General features: G+C 40.1%; 1 protein-coding gene across 1 annotated transcript in view; it reads right to left on the bottom strand.

Moving 5' to 3' along the window:
- The window catches only part of LOC140199091 (glutamate receptor ionotropic, kainate 1-like), a 369321-nt gene that overhangs the window by 59607 nt on the left and 282776 nt on the right, over window positions 1-26938 (bottom strand). The window contains exons 9-11 of the mRNA XM_072260588.1: window positions 26042-26155; window positions 25474-25677; window positions 18882-19105 (exon numbers count right to left, since the gene is read on the bottom strand). Of these exons, the coding sequence (XP_072116689.1) occupies window positions 18882-19105; window positions 25474-25677; window positions 26042-26155 (542 nt within the window). The remainder of the gene's footprint in view (window positions 1-18881; window positions 19106-25473; window positions 25678-26041; window positions 26156-26938) is intronic.

The raw sequence follows: 26938 nt of genomic DNA, 5'->3' as shown, positions 1-26938 counted from the left end.
TTAACTCATCTCCTTCTACCTTAGGCCACAAACTTATCAATCACCCCAGCTGTGAACCACTTCTGGAGGTCCAAGACGCTGACTTCTACAAAGAAGGGATCTGTATGCTCCACGATCGCTGGACTAAGTGTGTAAATGTAGGAAAAATAAATGTGCTGGGTTTTCTAAAATTGACTCCTTCTATCTTAGGCCACGAACTTATCAATCACCCCCCCCCGTACTTCTGTGAATGACATTCACAGTGTAGAATGCAGTGAGGTAGAATCGTTGAAGTTTCGAGCAGGAGTAGACCATTCTACCCTTTCAGCTTGTCCTACCACCCAATATCATCACAGTACAGATTTCAGTCTATATTCACAATGCAACAGCACATTAAATACCCTGTTAAATCTCCATTGAATTAACAAACATATTTGGGTTGTGTTATCCAGGTTTCAGTGAACTTGCTGCAAAAGTATGCCCTGTTCTGAAACAGACTTCTGCAAAATTGCTATCTTCATGATCTAAAGGTATGTAAATTTTAGTTTATTGTCACTAAATTTTCCAAAAATTCAAAGCACCGAAAATGCTTAGAAATTGAAACACAGGTTTTAGTTTGTAAAATACAATATACAGAACTACTTTGCTTACATATCAGTACAATTCAGTTTATTTCTGGTGCAAAATGCACCCTTTGGGAAATTAGAATTGGCACAATTCACCCAGTGAAAATATCGTTGCCATACATCATATTAATTTATCCAATAATGATCGAAATTGGTGCATGATTCACTCACTGATGTTTTATTCCCTCATGTGCCTACCCTATTATAGAACAGATAAGTACTGTAGATCTGACAGACTGCAGGGACTTTTCACTGCAGAGATCATTGATCTGCATTAAGATTCTGCCCCTCACAGTGATTGACAAGAGATGCAGGAAGGCAGCTAAACCTACGGTGCAGGACACAGGTAACTGGGTGACTGTCAGGAGACAGCCAGCCTGTGCAGGGTATCCTGTGCCCATTCCCCTCAGTAATAAGTATATTGTTTTGGATACTGCTGCGAGGATGATTTAGCAGAGGAAAGTGTGGCCTCTGGCACTGAGTCTTGCTCTGAGGCTCAGAAGGAAGGTTGGGGTGGCGGAGGGAGAGATTAGCTGTAATTATAGAGGATTCATTGCTTTGGGAAACTAGTCTGGAGGTTCTGTGGACAAGACGAAATTCCCAATTGGTACGTTGCCTCCCAGGTGCCAAGGTTAGGGATGTTTTGGATTGAATCCATAGTATTCTCAAGGGGAGGGTGGCTTGTGGTCCTGGTTGGTGCCAATGACATAGGCAGGAAAGATGATGAGCCCTGGCAAAGTGAGTTCAGGGAGTTGGGTGTTAAGTTAAAGGAAAGGGTCTCCAGGGAGGTAACCACACAATTGCTACCCACACCACGGGCCAGTGAAGCTAGAAATTATACAGGTTAACATGTGGCTCAGGAAATGGTGCAGGGTGAAAGGCTTCAGACTTTTGGATCACTGGGTCCTCTTCTAGGTAAGATGGCACCTGTGCAAACACCTACACCAGAACCAAAGGGAGATTAATATCCTTGTGGGTCAGCTCAGAGGCGACGCAATTGGCAATCGTCTCTGATCTGGGCTGACATTTACATGCCGGGTGGCACCTAATTAATTAGCTTGATTATTTCTGCTTTTTTCTTAAAGATGTGTTGGGTGCATCCTGGCTACCGCTGCATTCTCCGGGGCAATGTATCGGTCCACGCCCCGGGGGTTGGGGTGGTGGGACACTGGGGTGTCATCTCATCGTCATCTGTTTCCATCAGGGCAGGCAGGTCATCTTCTTCTATGTCTGCCTGCCTCGATGTCGAAGGTCGAGGTTTGTCGTCTGCTGTGGCTGATGTGGAAGGCTTGAAAAATGACAGTATGTTTGACAGCTTAGCCTCGTGCATTTTTCTATCATACAGTTCTTTGTAAGCACTCAAACCATCTTGCAAATATGCCCTAAACCGATGTACCCTTTCAAAATTAAAGTTGTACTTTTCTGCAATCATTGCAGTGAAAATCTCATGCAGTTGCTTCACGTTCAGTTCCTGGACGACTTCACATTCTGCAATCATTACTACTGCATTCGGTTTCGATTGTTATCTATTCCTTTTCCAATTGCATCAGCTCTTCATCTATCAGTTCTTGGTCATGGGACGCCAAAACCTCTTCAACATCATCTTCGTCAGCTTCCACAAGCCAAACTCACTTTGTCCTTACCTCATTCACCACAATCGAAACGCTTAATTATGTCTAGTTTTACGCTAAGTATAACTCCCTTACAAGCTCTTTTAGGCTTTTCCGATACCTTAGAACTCATCTTGCTAACGGCTGCTCACAGGCACGTGTTTAAGCAATGCTGGCTAGAATGCAGTTCCGGGGGAGGAGCTTGGCTGCTCAGGGTGCACGCTGCCTTTTTCCGTAACAGTGAAAACACCTTCTGTTAGTGAAAACAGGTAACTAATATAGGTCTTTTGTAAAAGCGAGGTTTCGTGAAGCGAACGTTCGAAAAGCGAGGGGCACCTGTACAGAGCAGTGGGATTTAACAGAGCAAATTTATAGAGGTACCAGGCAGTTGCAAGAAAAATTAGGCTGTGATAGTAAGTGATCTTGACTTTCCACATATTGACGCACTCCCATTCTTTAAAAGGGCTGGATGGGACAGAGTTTATCAAGGGGGTTCAGGACAGTTTCCTTAAGTCAATATATAGAGGTCTGAGCAGATAAAGGGTGGTATTGAATCTTCTGTGAGGGAGTGAGATAGGGCAGGTGACAGAAATGTGTGTCAGAGAACATGTTGATTTCAGTGATCATAATGCCATTAGTTTCAAGATAATTATGGAGGAAACTAGGATTGGTCCTCATGTTGAGATTCTTAGTTGGAGAAAGGCCAAGTTTGATGGCATCAGAAAGGATCTGGCAGGTGTAGACTGGGATAGTTTGTCTTCTGGCAAAGGGATACTTCGTAAGTGGGAGGCCTTCAGAAGTGAAATATTGAGAGTTCAGAATTTATACGTTCCTGTTAGAATAAAAGGCGAGGTTAACCAGTTTTCAAGGGACATTGAGACCCTGGTTAAGAAGAAGGGATAGGCAGCAAGAAGCAAATGAGCCATTTGACGGATATGTGAAATGCAAGAGAACACTTAAGAGGGAAGCAACACACATCAAAGTTGCTGGTGAACGCAGCAGGCCAAGCAGCATCTGTAGGAAGAGGTGCAGTCGACGTTTCAGGCCGAGACCCTTTGTCAGTATGAAGTTGCTCTGTCAGACAAGGCAAAGAGAGAATCCCAGGGACTGCTACAGATATATTAAGAGCAAAAGAATAGCAAGGGACAAAACTAGTCCACTTGAAGATCAACGTACATCAGGTACACGGATGGGAAGTGTACAGAGGGCTATGGTCCAGGTGCGGCTCAATAAGACTAGTCAGAATAACAGTTTGCACCTACTAAATGGGCTGAAGGTTCTGTTTCTGTGCTGTAATGCTCTATGACTACATGACTCTAAAGAATAGAGGCCACTAGGGGCACTCAAATGATTGAGTGATCATGTAGATGATGGCTGGAGGGAAAATACATGTCCATTCACTTCTGCATTTTCCATTATCCACAATGTGCAGAAATCAACCAAGGGAAAGTATTTCTATGATCCTAAATGTTACAAATAGCAGCACTGGTGTGCTCCATAGGCATGTGCTGTTAGGAATTCCAAAGGACAAGCATTAAAATGGGGAAAAAGAATCTCCTAACAATTTTTGAAGTAGTAAAATATCAAGATTTTACTATTCTTCTGAAATTCACTAGATTGAACAGTAGAGCAAATTCCTCGTCTATTTAGTACACTATTTGAGTGAATTTTATTTCCCAAGCAAAACCACCCCAATTAGGTATAAAACGGTCAGACAACTGCTAAATATGGGTTTCAAGAACTAGAATATCAAAACCATGCTTTTCCTTGTTTCACCCGATGTCCTCGAGTCCAAAGGGGCTCAAGGACTGATCTATCCTGGAGCTGGAGGACTGTCTGTGTATAAGAATGGGTCAGTGGGTGGATAATAATAATTAGAATGATAATCATAACTTATTTATAGAGACTATTTCATACAAACAATGTAGTTCAAATGGGATAAAGTGAAGCAGGAAAATAAAAGACAAAATTATGTTAGTTAAAAGGAAGGTTACTGTAAGTAAATAGGCTTTGAGCCTGTGTTTAAAAGTATCAACAGAGTCTGCAGCCCTTATCGTTTTAGGTATTGAGTTCCATTGGTTAGGAGCATAGCTCAAAAAGCTGACCTGCTAATTATCTTTTGAGGGAGACTGTTTAAATTTAAGAAACTGGCGGAAGAAGACCTGGGAGCTCGAGCAGGATTACAAAATGATATACTCTGGTCCCAGACCATGGAGAGCTTTAAAAACTAATAATTGGAGCTTTAAAATCAATTCTAAAAGATACAGGAAGACAATGTAGAGTAGTTAGGATAGGAGTGATATGCTCCCTCATTCTGGTTTTAATTAAAAGTCTAGCAGTGGTGTTCTGAATGAGTTCAAGTTTGTCAATAAATTGTTTTGGAAGACCAGCAAAAAATGCATTGCATTAATCTGGTCTATATGATATATAGGCAGGGATTAGTTTTTCAGCATCATTACATGATAGGAACAGGTATACTGTACCTTTGCAACAGTTCTTAAGTGTAGAAATGTTGTTCTGGTCACTTTCTTTATGTGGGGTTTAAAATTCAAATCTGAAACAAGGATAACTACTGATGTTACAAGGGGAGCTAAGTTCCCAAGTTTATCTCTTTTGGCTTTGGGACCAACTAAAAGTAATTCAGTTTTATCTTCATTTAGTTTTAGGAAATTATTACTCATAAATTTGTTTATTGCAACCAACCAATTAAGGGCACCACCAGAGAGGGCAACCCAGTTCTCAAGGCAATTTAGGAGAATGTTGTGGTCAATTCAAAGTTCAAAGTTAAAGTAAATTTATTATCACTATACAACTCAGATATATTCAATAACTCCATAATAGATTAATAATCATAATAGAATCAATGAAGGACTGCACCAGCTTGGGTGTTCAACCAATGTGCAAAAGACAACAAACTATGCACACACAAAGGGAAAGAAATAATAATAATAAATAAATCAAATCAAATCAAATTCAAGTTTAATTATCATTCAACCATACATGAATACAGCTGAATGAAACAGCTTTCCTCTGGGACCAAGGTGTAAAACATACACAGCACATTCAAAATAACAAGCTAAAAAACATAGTCATGCAGAAAAAAAGCACACACTCCATTTTGCCCAATCAATGAGCAGCTCACTGATGGGACAGACGTACAGTACCTAAAGTTCTTGAAGTCCAGCATTGTCTTGTGATCGTTAAGAAGACATTTAACAAAGAAAAAAAAAACTCCTTTGGTTGGCCCATGAGAGGCTGCTGCAGCTGAATGCACTACCATCTTACCAGAAGTATAAAAAAACAATAAATATAGAAAACTTAAGATGAAGAGTCCTTGAAAGTGTGTCCTTAGGTTGTGGGAACATTTCAATGACAAGATAAGTAAAGTTGAATGAAGTTATCCCCTTTGGTTCAAGAACCTGATAGTTGAGGGGTAGTAACTGTTCCTGAACCTGGTGGTGTGAGTCCTGGGGCTCCTGTGTCTTTTTCCTGCCATCAGCAGTGAGAAGAGAGCATGTTCTAGGTGGCCGGGGAACTTGATGATGGGTGCTGCTTTCCCGTGACAATATTTTGTGTAGATGTGCTCAATGGTGAGAAGGGCTTTATCTGTGATGGACTGGGCTGTATCCTCCACTTTTTGTAGAATTTCCTGTTCAAGGGCATTGCTGTTTCCGTACCGGGCTGTGTAGCAGCCTGTAAATATACTCACCATTACACATCTATAGAAGTTTGTCAAAGTTTTAGATGTCATGTAGGATCTTTACAAACTCCTAAGCATCACTGCTGAGCCTAAGGTTGCTGACAATGTTGGTAAGGGTATCTCTGTGCTGTGGTTTCCTCTAAAACCTGACTGAAACTTTTCTAGAATATTGTTCTGATCCAGAAAGTTGTTGAGTTGGTTGAAAATTACTTTCTCAAGAATTTTGCCCAGAAAGGGAAGACTTAATATAGGCCTTATAGACTGCATATATTTAATAGTTAGCGAGTACCTCACTATTAAGGTTTGGGTTTTTAAGTAGAGATTTGACAGCTGCAATTCTGAAGATAGTTGGAAAAACTCCAGTTTCAAGGGATGTGCTTCTAACAAAATTGAAAACACTATCAAAGGAGTCCTTAATAGATGTGGTAGGGACAGGGTCGAGATAGCAAGTAGGTGATTTACTCTTTGCTACAATCTTCTAGAGTTCTAATTTTGGAAATACTTGTATATTTTGATATGGTTGCCATCTTTTTATGAGGCTGGCTATAACAGTTATCAGTAGCTGCAGCTATGCTCTTCCTAATGAAAGTAAATTTTGTCGTTAAAAAATACTGCAAATTCCTCACATTTTGTTGCAGATGCTTGACTAAGATCATTACACATTGGAGAAAGGTTCAATAGTCATTTTATAGTAGAGAACAATATTCTTTATCTGCCTCTATTGTCCATAATAATCTTGGAAAAATGTGATTTTCTTGCAGAGCATAGGGCAGCATTAAAGCAGGCGAGTTTTTCCTTGATGGGATGCAGGAAAGGGGCTTGCTTCGTTGCTGCTGTTTTGCTGAATGTTGCAGGCATGCTACTTTGGCATTGGAATGTGCGGCGAAACTTGCACACTCAGCACATCCTTAGGTTATGTTAATTGTTAATGCAAATGACACATGTACATGAGATAAGTAAATGAATCTGAATCTATATACATTCTGGAGAGGCAGATTGTCCCAGGACTACAAGGGGAAATTCTGCAAATTGGGTTATCTGTCAAACTCACTTTCAAAACATTGATCCTTGGATCAATACTAACCTGTCACAGTTCTCAGCTCTCGATTTCCCAACCACGATTAATTATATACATCTTTAAAGCTCCTCAAGTAATGAATTGTTAACTGATGTCATTGATTACTGGTGAAGAGTGAATTGTAAATTTGTAAATCACTTGTGACATGGCCAGCGAGTCACAGAGAGTGATCCCGAACAGTAAATCACAGAACCTCATCCTTTCCTCTGGCATCTACAAACTGATGCTTATCTTTAGATTCCTGAGGGAATATTTTGTAGATCTGAGTTAACATTTGAAACACATTCTAAACGTATCAAAAAGACTGTAATGAAAATCCTGACTGAACATCCAGCAATAACATTTTGATGAAAAAGCTGAAATATATTTTAATCTCTATCCTTTCCAAATGCTGCTGTTCCACTAAACATGCCATTACTAACAAGTTTGGAGACCTCTTTGGAAATGTAATGGCAATTTTATAAAGAGTAAAAAGGTGGTGAGAGCTGATATTGGACTACTGGAAAATGATGCCAGTGAGGTAGTAATGGGGGACAAAGAAATGGCAGATGAACTTAATAAGTACTTTGCTTCAGTCTTTACTGTGGAAGACACTAGCTGTATATCAGAGGTCCGTGAGGGTCAGGGAGCAGGAGTGAGAGCCATTGCTATTACAGAGGAAAGAGTGTTAGCCAAACTAAAAGGTCTTAAGGTGGATAAGTCACCTGGACCAGATGGATTACATCCCAGAATTCTGAGAGAGGTTGCTGAAGAGGTAACGAATGCATTGGTCATGATCTTCCAAGAATCACTTGACTCTGGCATGGTCCCAGAGCATTGAAAAATTGCAAATGTCACTCCACTCTTTAAGAAAGGAGGAAGGCAAAAGAGAGTAAATTATAGGCCAATACAAGGAATTCTGCAGATGCTGGAAATTCAAGCAACACACATCAAAGTTGCTGGTGAATGCAGCAGGCCAGGCAGCATCTCTAGGAAGAGGTACAGTCGACGTTTCGGGCCGAGACCCTTCGTCAGGACTAACTGAAGGAAGAGCTAGTAAGAGATTTGAAACTGGGAGGGGGAGGGGGAGATGCAAAATGATAGGAGAAGACAGGAGGGGGAGGGATGAAGCCAAGAGCCGGACAGGTGATTGGCAAAGGGGATATGAGAGGATCATGGAACAGGAGGCCCAAGGAGAAGGAAAAGGGGGAGGGGGGGAACCCAGAGGAGGGGCAAGGGGTATAGTCAGAGGAACACAGGGAGAAAAAGGAGGGAGAGAGAAAGAATGTGTGTATATAAATAAATAACGGATGGGGTACGAGGGGGAGGTGGGCATTAGCGGAAGTTAGAGAAGTCAATGTTCATGCCATCAGGTTGGAGGCTACCCAGACAGAATATAAGGTGTTGTTCCTCCAACCTGAGTGTGGTTTCATCTTTACAGTAGAGGAGGCCGTGGATAGACATATCAGAATGGGAATGGGATGTGGAATTAAAATGTGTGGCCACTGGGAGATCCTGCTTTCTCTGGCGGACAGAGCATCTACGTCGAAATGTTGACTGTACCTCTTCCTAGAGATGCTGCCTGGCCTGCTGTGTTCACCAGCAACTTTGAAATTATAGGCCAGTTAGCCTAACCTCAGTGGTTGGGAAAGTGTTGGAATCCATTCTTCAGGACAAGGTTTCAGGGTACTTGGAGACTAATGATAAAATACGTCAAAGTTAGCATAGTTTCTATAAAGGGAAATCTTGACTGACAAATCAGTTAGAATTCTTCGAGGAAGGAACAAGCAGGGTGGACAACAGAGAGGCAGTGGATGTCATTTACTTAGGCTTTCAGAATGCATTTGATAAAGTGCCTCACATGAGGCTGCTTAACAAGATAAAATCCTATGGTGTTACAGGAAAGATACTGGCATGGACAGAGGAATGGCTGACAGGCAGGAGACAGTGAGTAGGAATATAGAGGGCCTTTTCTGGTTGGCTGTCAGTGACTAGTGATGTTCCTCAGGGGTCAGTATTGGGACCACTACTTTTCACATTGTTTGTCAGTGATCTGGTTAATGGAATTGATGGCTTTGTGCAAAGTTTGCAGATAATATGAAGATAGATGGAGGGGTAGGTAGTGTTGAAGCAATGCGATTGCAGCAGGACTTAGACAAATTGGAAGAATGGGCAAAAAAGTGGCAGATGGAATACAGTGTTGGGAGATGTATGATAATGCATTTTGGTAAAAGGAACAATAAGACCATAAGATTTAAGAGCAGAACTAGGCCATTCGGTCCATCGAGTCTGCTCCACCATTCAATCATGGGCTGATCCACTTCATCCAGTCATCCCCACTTCCCTGCTTTCACCTCATACCCTTTGATGTCCTGGCTAATCAAGAACCTATCTATCTCTGCCTTAAATACATCCAATGACTTGGCCTCCACAGCTGCTCATGGCAACAAATTCCACAGATTTACCACCCTATGTCTAAAGTAATTTCTCCACATCTCAGTTCTAAAAGGATGTCCTTCAATCCTGAAGTCATGCCCTCTTGTCCTAGAATCCCCTACCATGGGAAATAACTTTGCCATATCTAATCTGTTCAGGCCTTTTAACATTTGGAATGTTTCTATGAGATCCCCCTCATTCTCCTGAACTCCAGGGAATACAGCCCAAGAGCTGCCAGACGTTTCTCATACAGTAGCCCTCTCATTCCTGGAATCATTCTTGTGAACCTTCTCTGAACCATCTCCAATGTCAGTATAGTGCTGACTATTATCTAAATGGGAAGAAAATTCAAATATCAGAGATGCAAAGGGACTTAGGAGTCCTCGTGCAAGACTCCCAGAAGGTTAACTTACAGGTTCAGTCTGTGGTAAAGAAGGCAAATGCAATGTTGCCATTTACTTCAAGGGGAATAGAATATAAAAACAAGGAGATAATGCTGAAGCTTTATAAGACACTAGTCAGGCCACACTTGGAATAATGTCCACAATTTTGGGCCCCTTATCTCAAAAAGAAAGTATTGTCTTTGGAGAGAGTCCAGAGGAGGTTCACGAGGATGATACTGGGAATGAAAGGGTTAGCATATGAGGAGTGTTTGGCAGCTTTGGGCCTGTACTGACTGGAATTTAGAAGAATATGGGGGGAATCTCATTGAAACCTACTGAATGTTGAAAGGACTAGATAAGGTGGATGTGGAGAGGATGTTTCCTCTGGTGGTATTCTGAAGTTGAGGGTACAAGCTCAAAATTGAGAGGTGACCTTTTAGAATAGAAGTAAGGAGAATTTTTTTTTAGTCAAAGACTGGTGAATTTGTGGAATGCTCTGCCACAGACTACAGTGGAGACCAAGTCCGTGGGAACATTTAAAGCAGAAGTTGATAGATTCCTGATTGGTCGGGGCATCAAGGGATATGGTGAGAGGCACGTGCATGGGGTTGAGTGGGATCTGGGATCAGCCATGATGAAATGGCAGAGCGGCCTTGACGGGCTGAATGGCCTAATTCTGTTCCTATGTCTTATGGTCTTATGGTATTTCTATTTCTATAATTCTTGATATAAATCAACTGACACCTTCTTCATCTAACTATTAGAACATAACTATTACTATTAGTATTCTTTTACAAGTGAAGAGCAACAATATGAGAAAGAATAGGATAGCATACAGTAGCGAGGTACATCAGCTGGTTGAGTGGTGTCGCAATAACAACCTTGCATTCAACATCAGTAAAACCAAGGAATTGATTGTGGACTTCAGGAAGGGGAAGTCAAGGGAACGCATACCAATGTGATCAGCAATGGAAAGAGTGAGCAGTTTCAAGTTCCTAGATGTCAACATCTCTGAAGATCTGTTCTGGGCCCAATGTTTCAATGCAATTGCAAAGAAAGCACGTCAGCGGCTATATTACATTAGGAGTTTGAAGGGTCTTGATATGTCACCAAAGATTAACAAGTTTCTACAGATGTGCCGTGCAGAGTGTTCTAACAGGTTGCAACACTGTCTGGTATGGAGGGACCGCTGCACAGGACTGGAAAAAGCTGCAAAGGGTTGTAAACCTAGCCAGCTCCATAATGGGCACCAGCAACCCCAGCATTAATGATGGCCTCAGAAAGTGATACCTCAAAATGGGGGCATCACCCAGCAACAAGAACATGCTCTCTTCTTATTGCCACCATCAAAGAGAAGGTACAGGAGCTTGCAGATAGATGCTCAACATTTTAAGAACAGCTTCTTTGCCACTGCCATCAGATTTCTGAACGGACAATGAACCAACGCATGAACGCTACCTCACTATTTGTGTTTTCTCTTTGCACTACTTATTTAATTTAATGTTTTACGTATATTGCTTCTTGCAACTTAGAGTCGTTATATATTGCACTGTACTGCTGCTTAAAAACAAATTTCACAAAATACATCAGTGACATTAAACAAAATTATGATTCTGAATATTTTAATTTTCCATTTGTCTTTGTAGATGTTCAAAAGCAAAAAAAAACTGCTGTTAATTATTAACAAGAAAAAAATCTTCTGGAACTCCAAGCAACACACACAAAATGCTGGAGGAACTCAGCAGGCCAAGCAGCACCTAAGAAAAATAGTACAGTCGACGTTTCAGACCAAAACCGTAAGGTTTAAGGGTTTCAGCCCGAAATGTCGAATGTATTTTTTTCCATTGATGCTGCCTGGCCTGCTGAGTTCCTCCAGCATTTTGTGTGTGTTACTGTTAATTATTAAGAGATTTGGGCTTCCTTCCAAAGGAAAAAAACAGTGGCAACAATAGGAAAAAGCCCTTATCTCAATAAATAAAACAAATTTACCACTCCCATCCTAACCAAATCTGGGATTTGAGATGGAATTGGTGTCAATAAATCTCGGGGATTTCTTACAGCTATTTGTTTTCCAGGATGAGTTATAGATAGCAACTGAGGGTGGAACCACCCCAACCAAGAAGTTAGAACTCTATTTTTCATATTTTGCATTTGCCTCATAAGAATCCAGGTGGCACAGTAGTGTAGTGGTTTGCACAACACTTTACAGTACAGGTGACCTGGGTTCAGTTCCTGCTGTGGCCTTTAAGGAGTTTGTACGTTCTCCCCATGACTGCGTGGGTTTCCGCTGGGTGCTCCGGTTTCCTCCCACAGTCCAAAGACATACCAGTTGGTAGGTTAATTGGTCATTGTAAATTGTCCTGTGAATAGGCTAGGATTAAAACAGGGAATTGCTGTGCAGCACACCTCGACGGGCTGGAAGGGTCTGCCCTACGCTGTATCTGAATAAATAAATAGTGATCAGTAAAAGATAAGTTCTTAGTTGTCCTTCCTCCTATCTGGAGGTTCAAGGAGTTGCAAATCACCAATAAACCAAGTGAGGTCAAGTGTGCTTGCATACGTCAGAAAGTGAAAGAGCCTTCTGCTTCTTTCTGCTTCGCTGCACATCACAATATCCGAAGATGAAAGTTTTTAAATTTTAAACTTGTCACTATTGTAAATAGTCTTATAGCCCTGGACAGAAAAATTTAATAAAATGGTGGACACCTGTTGCACCATTTAAAGTATACGTATACATAATCATTCCTTTTCCCCTAGGAGTGCTTCTTAAAGATGATTTATTCCTTGAAACCATCTGTCCAACAATTGATATGAACCAACTTAACACGTAAAATTCTCTGCAGACAAGAGGTCAACTTGAAACCAGCTTCAAGTTCTTTTACCTCATCATTTACTTTTCAAGTCTAAAAGATAGTTTCTTGAGTATATGTCTGAAGTATCATTGGATACTCAACTGGAGTTGCTTGTTGCTGTGACACACATGGTTAGCATAGTTGAATGCACAGCATTAACATCTGTCAAACACAGTATGAAGATCACAATATACAACCTATTGAAGGACAGTATACACCAACTGCAGCCAACTCTAAACAGAATAGAAGCATGTGTTAACCGATGGTGACAATCTCAGGTCGTTCTTAATCCAGCTACCTAATTTGCTAGACTGTTGGCTAATTTGCATTTTACCAGACCAGACCTCCTATAATCTCATCTCATTTCATCACCATACACGATCACATGTTAGCTGGCTTAGTAAGAAAAGGTTACTTTATGTGGAGCCACAGTAGTTGAGGGCTAACAAGTAGTACCTGAGCTCTATCTTGTCAGCTTAGGTAACTAAAGAGAACACAAATTTAATAACACATTCCAGACTTCATGATATCCAAAAAGCCTTTAAATCTAATGAAATAATTTTGAAAACCAGTTAGTTTTTTTTTTTGCAGTCCCACAGACTCCAATGAGATAAATTCATCTGGTGTTACATGTTAATTCAGGGATAGATATTGGCTAAGGAAACCCCCTTGCTCTTTTTTTATATCCAGTTTAACCGGTGGATGGGACCTTCATGGAATGCTTCATTTCAAAGCCATCTTGCTGACATGGCACCCAACAACACTATAGTCTGTTGCTTTACCTGGTCCTAATACCAAAGGATCGTCTCAGACCAATTAGTTAAATAGTGAAACAGCAGTTGTTCTGCTTGGAATCATCAGCATCAACCAATGAAATTCAACACATCACCTTCAGTGAAGTCTGCGTGCCACTGCTGTTCACCATACCATGGCTTCTGTAGGGATGTACAGTACTATGCAAAAGTCCTGGGCACACATATATAGCTAGGGCGCCGCAGACTCTTGCACAGTACTGAATTTGTCAACATGCAGCAGAGAGCGAGTCTGTGAACCTGGCAGGACAAAGGATGTTGGGAATGGTGTGAGAGGACAGGAGCATCACAGGTGGCAAAAAGGAGTGCCAGGGCAAGGGGTGGCACAAGTGCAAACACATCCAGCCCTGAGGCAATTGGTTTATTGATCATTACAGGATATCTCTCTGGTACTTCCTGACCCCTCCCCTCTCCTTTCCCCTTTTCCGAGCCATGAATACCCTCTCTTAGTCTGCAGTAGAAACCAATATCAGAATCAAGTTTATCATCTCTCACATATGTCATGAAATTTGTTTATTTTTTGCAGTAGCAGTACAGTGCAATACATAAAATTACTACAGTATTATGCAAAAGTCTTAGGCATCCTCGATATATATACATGCTTGAGACTAGCACAGTACATTAATAGCTGGTAGACAACAGGTGACATCAAGATTTAGTTCTGATATAGTATTTCATATTGTCAAGTAGTTTTGTACATTAATATCAAGAGAAGAATATCTTGCATGAATGGAAAGTTTGCATTTTGAGTAGAATGTGACATAATGCATAAAGGGTCTTATTAAAAATCTAGAACAGCAGGCAAGAATGCTCTTAATACCTTTGACTAACTTTAATAAAGTTCAATATTCTATCAGATCTCAACATGAACAACATTTGAGATTACAGGTGTTCAATATCCTTAGGAGTAATAGGAGAATGGTCATTAGGACAAACTTCTTCAGCCTTCAGCAAGTACTGTTTGTACGATTGTGGTATTCCCATTCAAGAGATTTGAAAACAAAACACAGTCAGACATTTCAGATTAAGTATATTCAGCACTCTGCATGCCCTATAGGAAGGTAGGGAATTTGGCCATTTCAATGAACACTACCTAATTACCTGACAGACTATCTGCTCAGTATTAGTTTGCCCAAATTAATGTCTATTTTCCAGTGTTCAAGGCCAGGACTTAAAAATCCTATGATTGGTGAATCCTTGGGTCGATAATGAAGGTCGAAACCCAAAGGTCAGAGGGCCGATTGGGTGTGTGTGGTAATCGGAGGCCGGATGTCTGTGAGCCTGGGCCAGGGACTGGAGGCTGGTGGCCTGGAGTGTACTGTCTTGGGGTTGGCGGTCTGTATACGTGTGTGAATGGGTAGGAGGAAGGAAAGAAGCTTGTTTTGATGTTGTTGTTGGTGTTTAAGTTGTTCTGCTGAACATTGTGGGCATGCTATGTTGGCACCAGAATGCGTGGCAACACCTGCAGGCTGAGCTCAGAACATCCTTAGGTTGTATTGGTAGCTAATGTAAATTACACATCTCATTTTATGGTTTGGTGATCGTGATAAATACGTGAATCTGGATCACTCAAAAGCACATACTGTAAATCGCTGATAGCCGGCACTGTTAGATTTTCCAGAACATTGGATGTTACTCTTTTAATACCCCGATCCAGTTTTTGATTTTTTTTTCAGATGTTACTCAGTGTTGTAATCAATTTTTTAATGAACTAGCTGAGTTAAAAGAGAAGCCGGCAAACAAAGTTTAAGGGAATGGGGAAACATCACTGAGATTTTTGTACAATTGGACGATAGATGATCAGAGTTTTACTGTAGTTCAATGTCTGTAATGTACTTTAGGTGGACCAGAGGCCATGAAAGAACCTATATAATGTATGTCTTTCTTGCTCTGAAGTTGTTTTAAATAAATTGTTTATCCCTTGTCAGGGAACTGAGCACTCAGAATAGGAAAGAGTGGAGAAGGTTGAAATTATCAACATCTTTACCACAGTTTTTAAAGGTTTCAGCTAGGTCATTTTTGCCAAAAGCATAAAAAAAATTAAGGTTTATGTTCTGAGAACCTAGGCCTCTGCCTTCACAGAACAGAGAACACAGAGCAGTATAGCTCAGGATCAAGCCCTTTGGGCCCACAGTGTTGTGCCAAGCTAAGTAAATTAGTCATCAAATGGCTAACTAAATGTGGTAAAACATATATATATAGTAACTGGGTTACCTGTTCTGGACACGCCCCTCTGCTGATTGCCCTTGTGGCTCCTCCCACAGACCCCTGAATAAAGGCAATTTTGCCATTGCTCCTCCTCCTCAGTCAGGGGGCAGACACTCAGCATGCTGGAGGTCACATTTTACTGCGAATAAAAGTCTTTCAGTATTTACCCTGCTTCCAGTCTTTTGGAGTTATTGAAGGTGCATCACTAAACTATCCTCTTCTGCCTAATCAATATCCATATCCTTGCATTTTCCTCACATTCATGTGCCTACCTGAACATCTCTTACAAGTCCCCAGTGTTTCTATCTCTACCACCACCCTGTGTAAGCATTCCAGTCAACCACCAATCTCTGTGTAAAAAACTTGCCCCTCACATCTCCCTTGAATTGACCCTCTCTCACCTTAAATGCATGCCCTCTGGTATGAGACACTTCAACCCTGGGAAAAAGATACTGTGTGTCTCCTCGGTCTAGGCCTCTCAAAATTTTACAAACCTCTATCAGATCTCCCCTCCTTCTCCGCCATTCCAGAGAGAACAATACAAGTTTATCCAACTTCTCATTATAGCACATACCCTCTAAGTCAGGCTACATAAGGCCATAAGACCTTAAGATATAGGAGCAGAATTAGGCCATTTGGCCCATTGAGTCTGCTCTGCCATTTCATCATGATCCATTTTTCCTTTCAGCCCTAATCTCTTGCCTTCTCCCCATATCCCTACATCCCCCGACTGATCAAGAATCCATCAATCTCTACCTTAAATATACATAAAGACTTGGTCTCCACAGCTGCCTGTGGCAACAAATTCCACAGATTCATCACTCTCTGGCTAAAGGAATTCCTCCTCATCTCCATTCTAAAAGGATACTCCTCTATTCTGAGGCTGCGTCTTCTGGTCCTAGACTCTCCCACCATATCACCATCTCTGCACATCTACTCTATCAAGGCCTTTCGCTACTCAACAGGTTTCAATTAGGTCATCTCTAATTCTTCTGAATTCTAGTGAATACAGACCCAGAGCCATCAAACACTCTTCATATGACAAGCCATTCAATCTTGGAATCATTTCTGTGAACCTCTTTTAAACTCTCTCCAGTGTAAGCAGATCCTTTCTAAGATAAAAGGCCCAAAACTGCTCACAATACTCCAAGTGAGGCCTCGTCAGTCCTTTATAAAGTCTCAACATTACATACTTGCTTTTATATTCTATTCCTCTTGAAATGAATGCTAACATTGCATTTGCCTTCCTCACCACAGACTCAATCTGCAAATTAACCTTTAGGAAATCTAGTACAAGGGCTCCCAAGTCCCTTTGCACCTCATATTTTTGAAAAATATTTAGAAAATTGTCAACCCTTTTATTTCTTATACTAAATTGCATGACCGTACACTTACTGACACTATATTCCATCTGCCACTTCTTTGCCCATTCTCTTAGTCTGTCTAAGTCCTTCTGTAGCCTCTCTACTTCCTCAAGGCTATCTGTCCCCCTGTCTGTCTTTTTATTGTCTGTAAACTTTGCAACAAAGCCATTCATTCCATCATCCAAGCCAATAAGCGGGCAGAGGAGTGGAAACGATCAGCTGAATGAACTGCTGATTACAGAATCATGCTATAAGGTAAGAGATTTACACACTTTTTGTGCAACATCCACTAACTTCACTATAGGTAGTCTTCAAAGACTTTAATTCATATCATCAGCAATTCCAATGGGTGCTCATTCTAGAGGTAGGAGTAGTGGGAATCAAATCTACAGACAATTCAGCTTTGAATCCTATAGACAATAGACAATAGGTGCAGGAGTAGGCCTTCCGGCCCTTCGAGTCAGCACCGCCATTCACTCTGATCATGGCTGATCATCCACAATCAGTGTCCAGTTCCTGCCTTATCCCCACAACCTTTGATTCCACTATCTTTAAGAGCTCTATCCATCTCTTTCTTGAAAGCATCCAGAGACTTGGCCTCCACAGCCTTCTGGGGCAGAGCATTCCACATATCCACCACCCTCTGGGTGAAAAAGCTTTTCCTCAACTCCGTTCTAAATGGCCTACCCCTTATTCTTAAACTGTGGACTCTGTTTCTGGACTCACCCATCAGCAGGAACATGCTTCCTGCCTCCAGTGTGTCCGATCCCTTAATAATCTTATATGTTTCAATCAGATTCCCTCAGAATCCTGCCTTACAATTATGTGTTTGAAGCCAAAGAAAGTTGTTGTTTCAGTTCAGCGCATTTAAACGGCATGCCTAACACTTGTGAACTGATATTTTAAGGACTTCAGTCACCTTAGCTGCCACTTTTAGAAGAGAATGACCATGATGAACATTCTATTTCACTGAGATATTAACAAAGGTAAAGGATGTAGTGGAGTGACAGGTCTTCAACAAAGGCAATAACTTCCAGATTTCTTCCTGAGACACAGAGTCATAGAGTAGATAGGTACAGAAACAAGCTCTTTATCAATCATGTGTATAACAACCACCGACTACTTATGGCTGTTAATCCTCTTTACCAGCACCTAGTCTGATGAGTTCTATGTTTCCATAAGTAGAAATACTCATCCAGAGACATTGTAAATGTCGTGAGAATGCCCACAACCACTATGCACTCAGGCAGTATGTTCCACAGTCAAATCACCCTCTGCAACCCATCAAATCCTCTTACCCTCTACCTAAAATCTATGTTCTTCAATATTAGATGCCTCAGTTAAGGGAAAAGCTTCCTAAATATACCATATCGATGCCCCTCATAATTTTGTACACCTCTATACAGTACATGGCCCCTGTCCCCAACATCGTCCACTCCAAGGAAAACAAAAACTCCCCTTTTTTTTTTACTAGTCTCTGCTTGACTTAATGAGCACTCAATTAAACACATCCTAGGGTTGACTGAACTGATACATTAATCTATCCCTTAGAAAATCATTCAGTGTCAAGATCAAAACAAAGCTGCTGTTGCTGGTAGGGAGTGTTAAACATCAACACCAATGTTGGGTATGTTGAACTATAAATGTTCATTATATTAATTAGGCTGTAAATAACAATAAACAGAAAATAAATGTGTAATAGTATAAGAGTGGAGCACCATCTCAGTGTAAAAGGATGTGTTTGTTGAACACATTGTAGCACTGTTGGAGAGAGAAAATCGATTTTAATTATTACAGTAATGTTTCTCATTCTTTTTTCACTTGCTTGCCAAAATCACAATTGTTACTCCTTACCTGGCAATAACGAACAGCACACAACTGACCCCAAGGCAGGCCAGTAGCACATACATCCAAATATCAGGAGATAATGGATTGAGAAAGGAGAAAACACCAGGGTTGGTGCCATTGGGTTTACGGTAGAGGATACTAATGCCCAGAGTCATGAAGGGTTTGGAGAAGTCAATCACTTTCTCACGCACATAGGTAATAGTTAGAGGAGCAACTGCTAAATCGGCTTTCTGCAAAAAAAGGAATTGACAACTGTTCAGAATAGGATGCCAAAAAAACAAAAATAGTCTATTCAGCAATACTTTTAATTTGGCAACTGACAAATAGCTAGATAACTGCCTGGAAGCGGAGGCACGGTATCAAAAGCACTGCTATCTGATGTTTTTGACATAATTGTATTGGATTATATTTAACTGAAATTGGCTAGGTAAAAAAAAATATGTAGGCAGCTATCTTCGTACAATAGTGACTGGTAATGATTAGTAATTCATATAGCATCCAACCACAATGAAAAAAAGTTGGCACTGTGTTCTTAGATAGTATAGTTAATGAATAACACTTGTCATTGTAAAGGACAAATATGAATTGAAATGATGCTCTCTATTTTTCACATAATAACTTTTCATCTTTTATTTTTCTTTCAACCAGAATGATAATAGAAAAAATTAGAGTTGCATTGATATTTTCACAGTCCATTGGCAACCCAGAAAACAAAATGTTCTCTTTACAAAGGCTGACTATAACTGTCAGGTCACTAGGGATAACAGATTAATCAATTCAACTAAATTGAGTTAATCTAGCTGTCTGAGTTAATTTGGTTATTGGAAAGCAAAATTCCATTAAAATTTAAAACAAAATAATTACTGCCTTTATAATATCTGCAGGACAGCAGTAAGGGCATCACTTCATGAAATAGTGTTTTGTGATGCATCAAAAGCAGTGTATTTTAATTCCAATCAAATTAACCTAAATATATCTTCATACTGAAGAATGTCAAATTGGAAAAATCTCATTTTAACATCTGCTTAACAGAAAGGATATTATTGTGTTACTCTGTTTAATTAAATACACAAGTAGGGGAAAGAAAAACAAATGTGTTTCTGTCATAACACAAACGTGCTGTAATCTAAAATTCAATGACACTTGCTATTAAGAAGCCAGTCTGTCATCACAGGAGATGTAGCATAATTCTAATTAAGCACACTGACAACAAAGCCAAACTTTCACAAATAACCTGATCGTGAAATTAAACATGATCCACACTGTTTTCAAATCTGTAATTTAAGGTAAAGGATGGCAATTGGTAAAGAGCTGGATAAAAACATTTGACTAGTTGTGGAGAAATAATTGTTTGAAGTTCAACTGTAGTTTTAAAAAAACTTCATTAGAAAGTGGTTTTTATGTCTTGTGAAAATCCTCAAATGAATCATTAAAAAAAGGGAATCACTACTTTATATGAGAAAAGGTGCAGCCAATTTCTTCACAACAAGTTCCCACAAACAGAAATTCATTGTTTTTATGATGTTTATAGAGAAGAAAATATTGGCCTAGTAATTGCTGAAATTTTTATGCTTACTTTTCGGAACAATGCAATGTTGCATGTAAGAGAACATCCAAAGCTCTAGTTTAAGACAGCACCACTGTCTATTATACTCATGCTTCAGGACTCATACAGGAACCTGCACCTTATGACTCAAGTTGAGTCCTACCAAATGAACCATGATTTACAATGTAAAGAGGTACATCACATCTACATCTGGTTGAATTAAATAGAAACAATTTGAACTACAATGAATAATAAAGGAGTGAAGAAGCTGCATAAAGCACTTCACTATAATTCAAAGCTTGCAATCCAACTGTCAGAAGTATATATTTTCTTAATGGTCATATTAGTTATTAAATCTTATTTTAAGCAAACAATATTACTGGTGTAGGATACTTCTACAGAAAGATTTTGATCAGCTCTTCCACTCTTCTGGCAGCAAGATGAAATTACAGTGTTGTTGATACTATTAATCCTCATCTGTGACATGTTTTAAATATAAAATGGGCTGTTATAAAAACTTGCCATTTGACACTGTTGCTGGTAAGCCTGCTGAACTGCCCTGGCATGGTTTAACATGTTGGCGGCTTCTACAAGTTGAAATTTACAACCTAGAGGAGGAAGTGCTGAAATGTAATCTTGTTTACAATGGGCAAATTTACTGTAAACAATTAAACTACAATAATGGCCATTTAGTTTACCACTTTGGTAACTTTAGGATGCCAAGCCCTAGAGCAATATGAATGTTTCAGCTAAGTTGAAAACATCGGCTATGCTTTAGCCTTCATCGTTGGCAGGCAGTGGAAGTGCACAGTATCAGAACATTAAAGGCTGCTTTCTGCCTCAAAATACAGAAGCCACTCTGCTTTATGTACCATCGCTAGTGTGCAGCCACATCTTGCTTTGTAATCTACACCAATTGGTGGATTTGGTACAGAGTACAAAGGCAAGGGCCATCCAATGGAAGGTAATTGCTGGTCTGAATATGGTTAATTAAGTGATTCTTTTTACCATGGAGCTGTAAGGGGTTTGAAACACTAATTCAAAACTTCGAATGAAACTGTTCTCAGAAGTAATCTGCTTTTTGTATATGCCCACTCCATTTAGTCTATCACTCTTTAAGGAAAAGAAGGACAAAACTACACTAGACTAAGCCACAAACCTCCTCTCTGGTTTTGGTCCGGCTTTCTGTTGTCATGTAGATTTCACACCAGCTTGGGATCAGTGACTTCTGTGACCCACCCTAGTTGATTTGAATGAGCAATTAAATACCTTTTTAAAAAAATTTGACAGTGGTATCAAAAATGCTGGTCGGAACTTTAAAATGCAGACATTTCAACTACAAGGCTTTTGAACAGATATTACTTCATTTAAGGATTGATTGCCATCCTTCCCTTATTTATGCCTCACAATCACTGATTTGAAAGTAACTCAGTGACTGAAAGAGACTCAGTTATATACTCAAATGGGAATGTTCCGGTAGATTCAAAGAAGGTTCTGCTCAATATTAAGCATTGGGAGAAAATGAAAATTTGCAAATTCCAAAAGACTTGTGATGTAAAGTTTGATCTAATGTAAATCATAATATTATCCTTCTTCACCTTATTCGAGCTAAAGTACATGTAGAAACACCAGCAAGGATCAAAGAGGGTAACAATAGAAACAACAAAAATGTGAGGGAGAGGGAAAGGGAGAGGAAGCGAGGGGGGGAGAGAGGGAGAGGGTGAGAGCGAGAGAGAGAGAGATAGAGAGTGAGAGAGATGAGAGAAAGAGGGAGAGAAAGAGACAGTTACAGCTGAGGTTCAATGAAGTAGATGGGAATGGGGCAACGTCCTTTTAAGAGCTTAGTCAATTGCCCTCATGTGTCCAAAATGTTAGAATTTTTCTTTTATGTCAACTTCCATTTATTTCCTCGGAACAGACTGTATGATCAATATAATCAATGGAAAGGTTGTCAGGGTGTATTGTGGTGGTGGGTAGTAGTGGGTACTGCAGCAGCACAAGACAGGAGATCACCAAGTGATCTTTACCTGCACTTGCTTTCTGTATTACTGTGCCTGAATTATATACACAATTGGCTTATAAAGGGAATACATTGTAAGTCAAAGCTTTACGATGGTGTGTGCCTCCACTAGTTGCTGTCCATCTAGGTCTTCCACAGTTGAACAATTTCATAGCCCAGACATCCCACCTTTCCTGGAAGTTCCAGGAGTCTCCCGCAAATCAATAGTGGCTCCCCTTAGCCTGCAAATTATATACAATGTCCTGGAAATTGATTTTTTTTGAGAGCGAGCATGAGAGAACGCGCGAGAAAGAGTGAGAGAGCGAGCGCAAGAGCAAGAAAGCAAACACGAGACAGCGAGTGCGAGCAAGAAAGCAAGCATGAGTGACGGCGACCATGAGAAAGAGAGAGCGCGAGAGCAAGAAAGCAAGTGCGAGTGAGTGACCACGAGAGAGAGAGCGAGAGCAAGAGCGAGAAAGCAAGCGCGAGAGAGAGCGACCTCGAGCGAGAGAGCGAGAGCAAGATCGAGAGTGTTCCAAAGAAAGAAAATATGAAATGTACGTCACCCCAGACTACACTAAAGTGTACCCTGCCTAATAGGAGTCAAAAATAATGACAGTGTTGCTCGCTGCACTGTTTGCAACAGTGACTTAACCCAGCCCATGGTGGGTTAAGACTGTAAAAGACATGTTGAGGTGAGTTTAACAGGTGTCATTCGTTCATTAGCATAGCTAATATTATTTAAACTAGCTGGCCAGCTGCTAAGGAGCTACTCTATTGCAGACATCCCACCTCTCCCGGAAGTTCCAGGAGTCTCCCGCAAATTGATGGTGCTACCTCCCTGAAATGAGTTTTTGCAGGGTGGGATGTCTGATAGCCATAAAAGAAGATGATTGTGAGGTAAATTTTAACAAAGATTTTTTTAAAGAAAACTATGTAGTTAAAAGTAAACTGATAAACAGAAAACAGAGAGTATTAACTAGAGAGTCATAAATAAGAATGGAATCTCACCACCAGACATTCGTCTGCTTTCCACAGGAACCAGATCTGTTAAGATCCAATGCTGTCAATAGTTCTTGGTGCTCAAGTATTTTACTAAAATTATGCTGCATTTTGAGAAATCAATTTGATTAATCACTTAATTTATGAATAAATATCTTTCAACACATTAACAGGACATTACTCAGGGAAAAAAAGAGCTCAGCACCTTCCCTTCAAACTTCATTAACTCCTGTTTAATAGTCTGCAAGCAAAGCCTGCAATTGGCATATTCAGAATTACACTAGAATGAGGAAATGCAATGACAGTTATTCTGACAAGGTATGTTCATTGAGTCTCACAGATCACCGCACAGCTGACATATCCCCTACCGCTACTGAGGAGGAACATTTGACATGCAGAAAGGATTAGTAAAAATAATACCTTTTCATTTATTGGAGAATGCTTCAAGACACATTCTAAAGGTACATTAAACTTAAAATGCTGGAAGCATTTTAATGTAGGTTAAGCATTGTTGGATGAGGGGGGGAGATGTGGGGATGGAGAACCGCCTATGTTTCATTTCAAGGCCCCTTCATCAATACTGGAAAAGGAGACATGGTTGAATGGAGACAACCATGATAATGCCTCTGATAAGATGCAAACCAAAGTTGTTACGGTCACAATTATTTTAAAAAACTACAAATGGAGAAGAAAAATTGAGATACAGGACTATATCTACATCTGTGGAGGACAAAGGAGACTATCAAAAATTAGTAAATTCAAAAGTATACCTAGATGATTGATGGTGTGCAATTCCTTGCCTTTATATTGGGCATGCTTAGTACAATACTAGTAGCTGAGGACAAAGATATCAAGGTAAGAGGGGAATGAAGAATTATAGTGACAGGAGACTGGAGACTTTGTGCAAAGCAGTCACCTATTTGTGTTTGGTTCTTCCAAAGTAGCACCAAATGCAATACAATAATTGACAGCAAATTGCTTTTTTACTTGGAAGGACTGTTTGAATCCCTGGATGGTGGTAAGGGAAGAAAAGAAAAACAGCAGACATTGAATCTCCTGACATGGATTGAAAAGTCATAAACACCTTCACTCTGTCTGGCTTAAAAGGCGAGGAGTCTCAGTGGCTACCCATTTTAATTCTACTTCCCATTCCTATTCTGACACGTCAGTCCATGGCCTCCTCTACAGTCACCAAGAGGCAACTCTCAGGTTGGAGAAGCAACGTCTTATATCCTGCCTGGGCAGCCTCTAATCTGATGGTATGAACATCAATTTCATTTCGCCCCCTCTCCCTTCTCTTTTCCATTCCCCAATCTGGCTCCCCTCTTACCCCCTTTCTTCTCCTCACCTGCCTACCTCTTCCCTCTGTTACCTCTTCTCCTTCCTTTTCCCCCACAGTCCATGACCTCTCCTATCAGATTCCTTTATCCGTTCCACCCATCACTTCCCAACTTCTCATTTCATCTCCCCTCCCCAACCCACCACCTACAACCTAACCTGGTTTCACCTATCACCTAATAGCTATTACTCTTCCCCTCCATCCACCTTCTTATTCTGGCTTCTTCCTCCTTCCTTTCCAGTCCAGATGAACGACACTGACTGGTTATTCCTCTCCATAGGTGCTGGCTGACCTATTGAGCTCCTCCTGCTTTTTGTGTGTGTCACTATGGATTGGAAAATGCAGTGAGGGGAGGAGAGATTGATGGAAATGGAAGACTGAATCAGAAACAGGGAATGGCCTGTTCAGAATGCTGAGATAGGGAAGAGGAAGGAGAAGATGTGTTTGGTGGTGAAATCTCATTGGCAGAAATTAAGATAGTTGAAATGTTGAAAGTGGAAGGAAAGGACAAGGGGAGCCTTATCCTTACACTGGCTGGAAGGAGAAGGGATGACAGAAGGAAATAAACCAGTTGAGAGTTCTGTCAACAATGCTGGAGAGAAGCCATTTTTCAAGTAAATGTTGCACGATATCACAGATTTGAAAAGAAAAAACTAACAACCTTAATTTCAAGCAATTCTGTTTTTAAACGGTTTTGAGTATATTCACTTACATGGTTGATGAGTTCTCCAACCATTCCATTCCACTCGCTCTTCTCATTCTGTGCCCCATACTTTCCATCAGCTACCAGCCTAACTTCATAAGTAAAGCCCAGAATATTTGATAATTCTTTCAATAAGTCAAGGCAATAACCCTCAAAGCGATCATTCCCATAAAGGGGCTTGTCAGATTTCTTATGCATCACATAGGGATCTTCCTACAGGACAAATAATGAATAAAATCTTTTAGAATATTACATGACATTTCGAATTAATCTATTTCCTCTGATGGGCAATAGTAATAAAGGAACAAAACGTGCAGTTTTTTTTATTGAAGGCTAAATCAGGTTCAGTAATAGATATTGATTGATAATTACAATCTTGTGTCCACATTTAATTTTTTTCCCCACTTATCACCTACAGAGCATCAGAACTTCATAGTTATTGAATGATGTTCCCTCCCAAAGGATGTAGATTTTAACCAAATATAAGGGGCAATTTTTAACATTATAAGATTGTTTTGTTTGCGTGAACATGCTAATGAGGTTTTGAGGCACTTCTGCAATAAAAAAGAAAGCTTACCAAAATAGTGGTAACCAAGAGAGTTCTATTGGCCAATGAGTCAGTGATATTGCAGGGCTTGTCCTTCAGACTGGCTGTCATGTTAAGTCCTGTGTTTGAATTCCAGATTCCAATCTACAATCAAAGGACAATATAATCTTCATGTTAAAACATAAATAAATAATGTTATTTTTACTTGAAGTGTACTTTTCCCAACAAGTTTCAATCTGTTTTGGCTTCATTGGAAGTGGTGCAGATGTGAAGGCTGGATTTTCATGATAAGAATACAAGAAATTTGACTCAGTTGATGTGAGGTGCTGGAGAAGACTCCTCAATATACAATGCAGAGTAAGACGAACCAATCCTTCAGTCTTGTTCCCTTAAGGCCATGTGACTCAAACAAAAGCTTGTATGTTTTAGATACATTAGATGGGTAAATAATAAAAATGGGGAAAATATTATCCGTGAAGTAGAAAGAAGCAGTATGAAGATAGTGAATGAGTTGATGATTGAGATCAAAGAAGCAATTGATAATAGCAGCTTTGGGATGTTGTTAGTGATAATCATCTTGGAGAGAGCTAGTCCGTTAACCTTAACACCAATTTAACAACATTGAACTCATGGATAGACTGATGGACAAGTGTACGTGAATTAAACATTATAACCAACTGACTCATAAACAATGCAGACTAACACTGCTAAATGTGTTGTTCTACATCTGCACTGCTGACTGGAGTGTGCAAAATCCCAGCAAGAAATCCATTCAACCTGTCACATAACCAATGAAAGGATTACAAGATGGTATTTCCTTCTGTTTTGCAAACTCAATAGTTGAACTACATAAAGGTAGGAAACAGATTGGCAACACCAATTGATTATGAAGATCAATTATAAAGCAAGACATTATTTATGCAGTTT

The sequence above is a fragment of the Mobula birostris genome, chromosome 6 (assembly GCF_030028105.1).
Source record: "Mobula birostris isolate sMobBir1 chromosome 6, sMobBir1.hap1, whole genome shotgun sequence".
Lineage (NCBI taxonomy): Eukaryota > Metazoa > Chordata > Chondrichthyes > Myliobatiformes > Myliobatidae > Mobula > Mobula birostris.
This window is presented reverse-complemented; position numbering and strand designations above follow the sequence as displayed.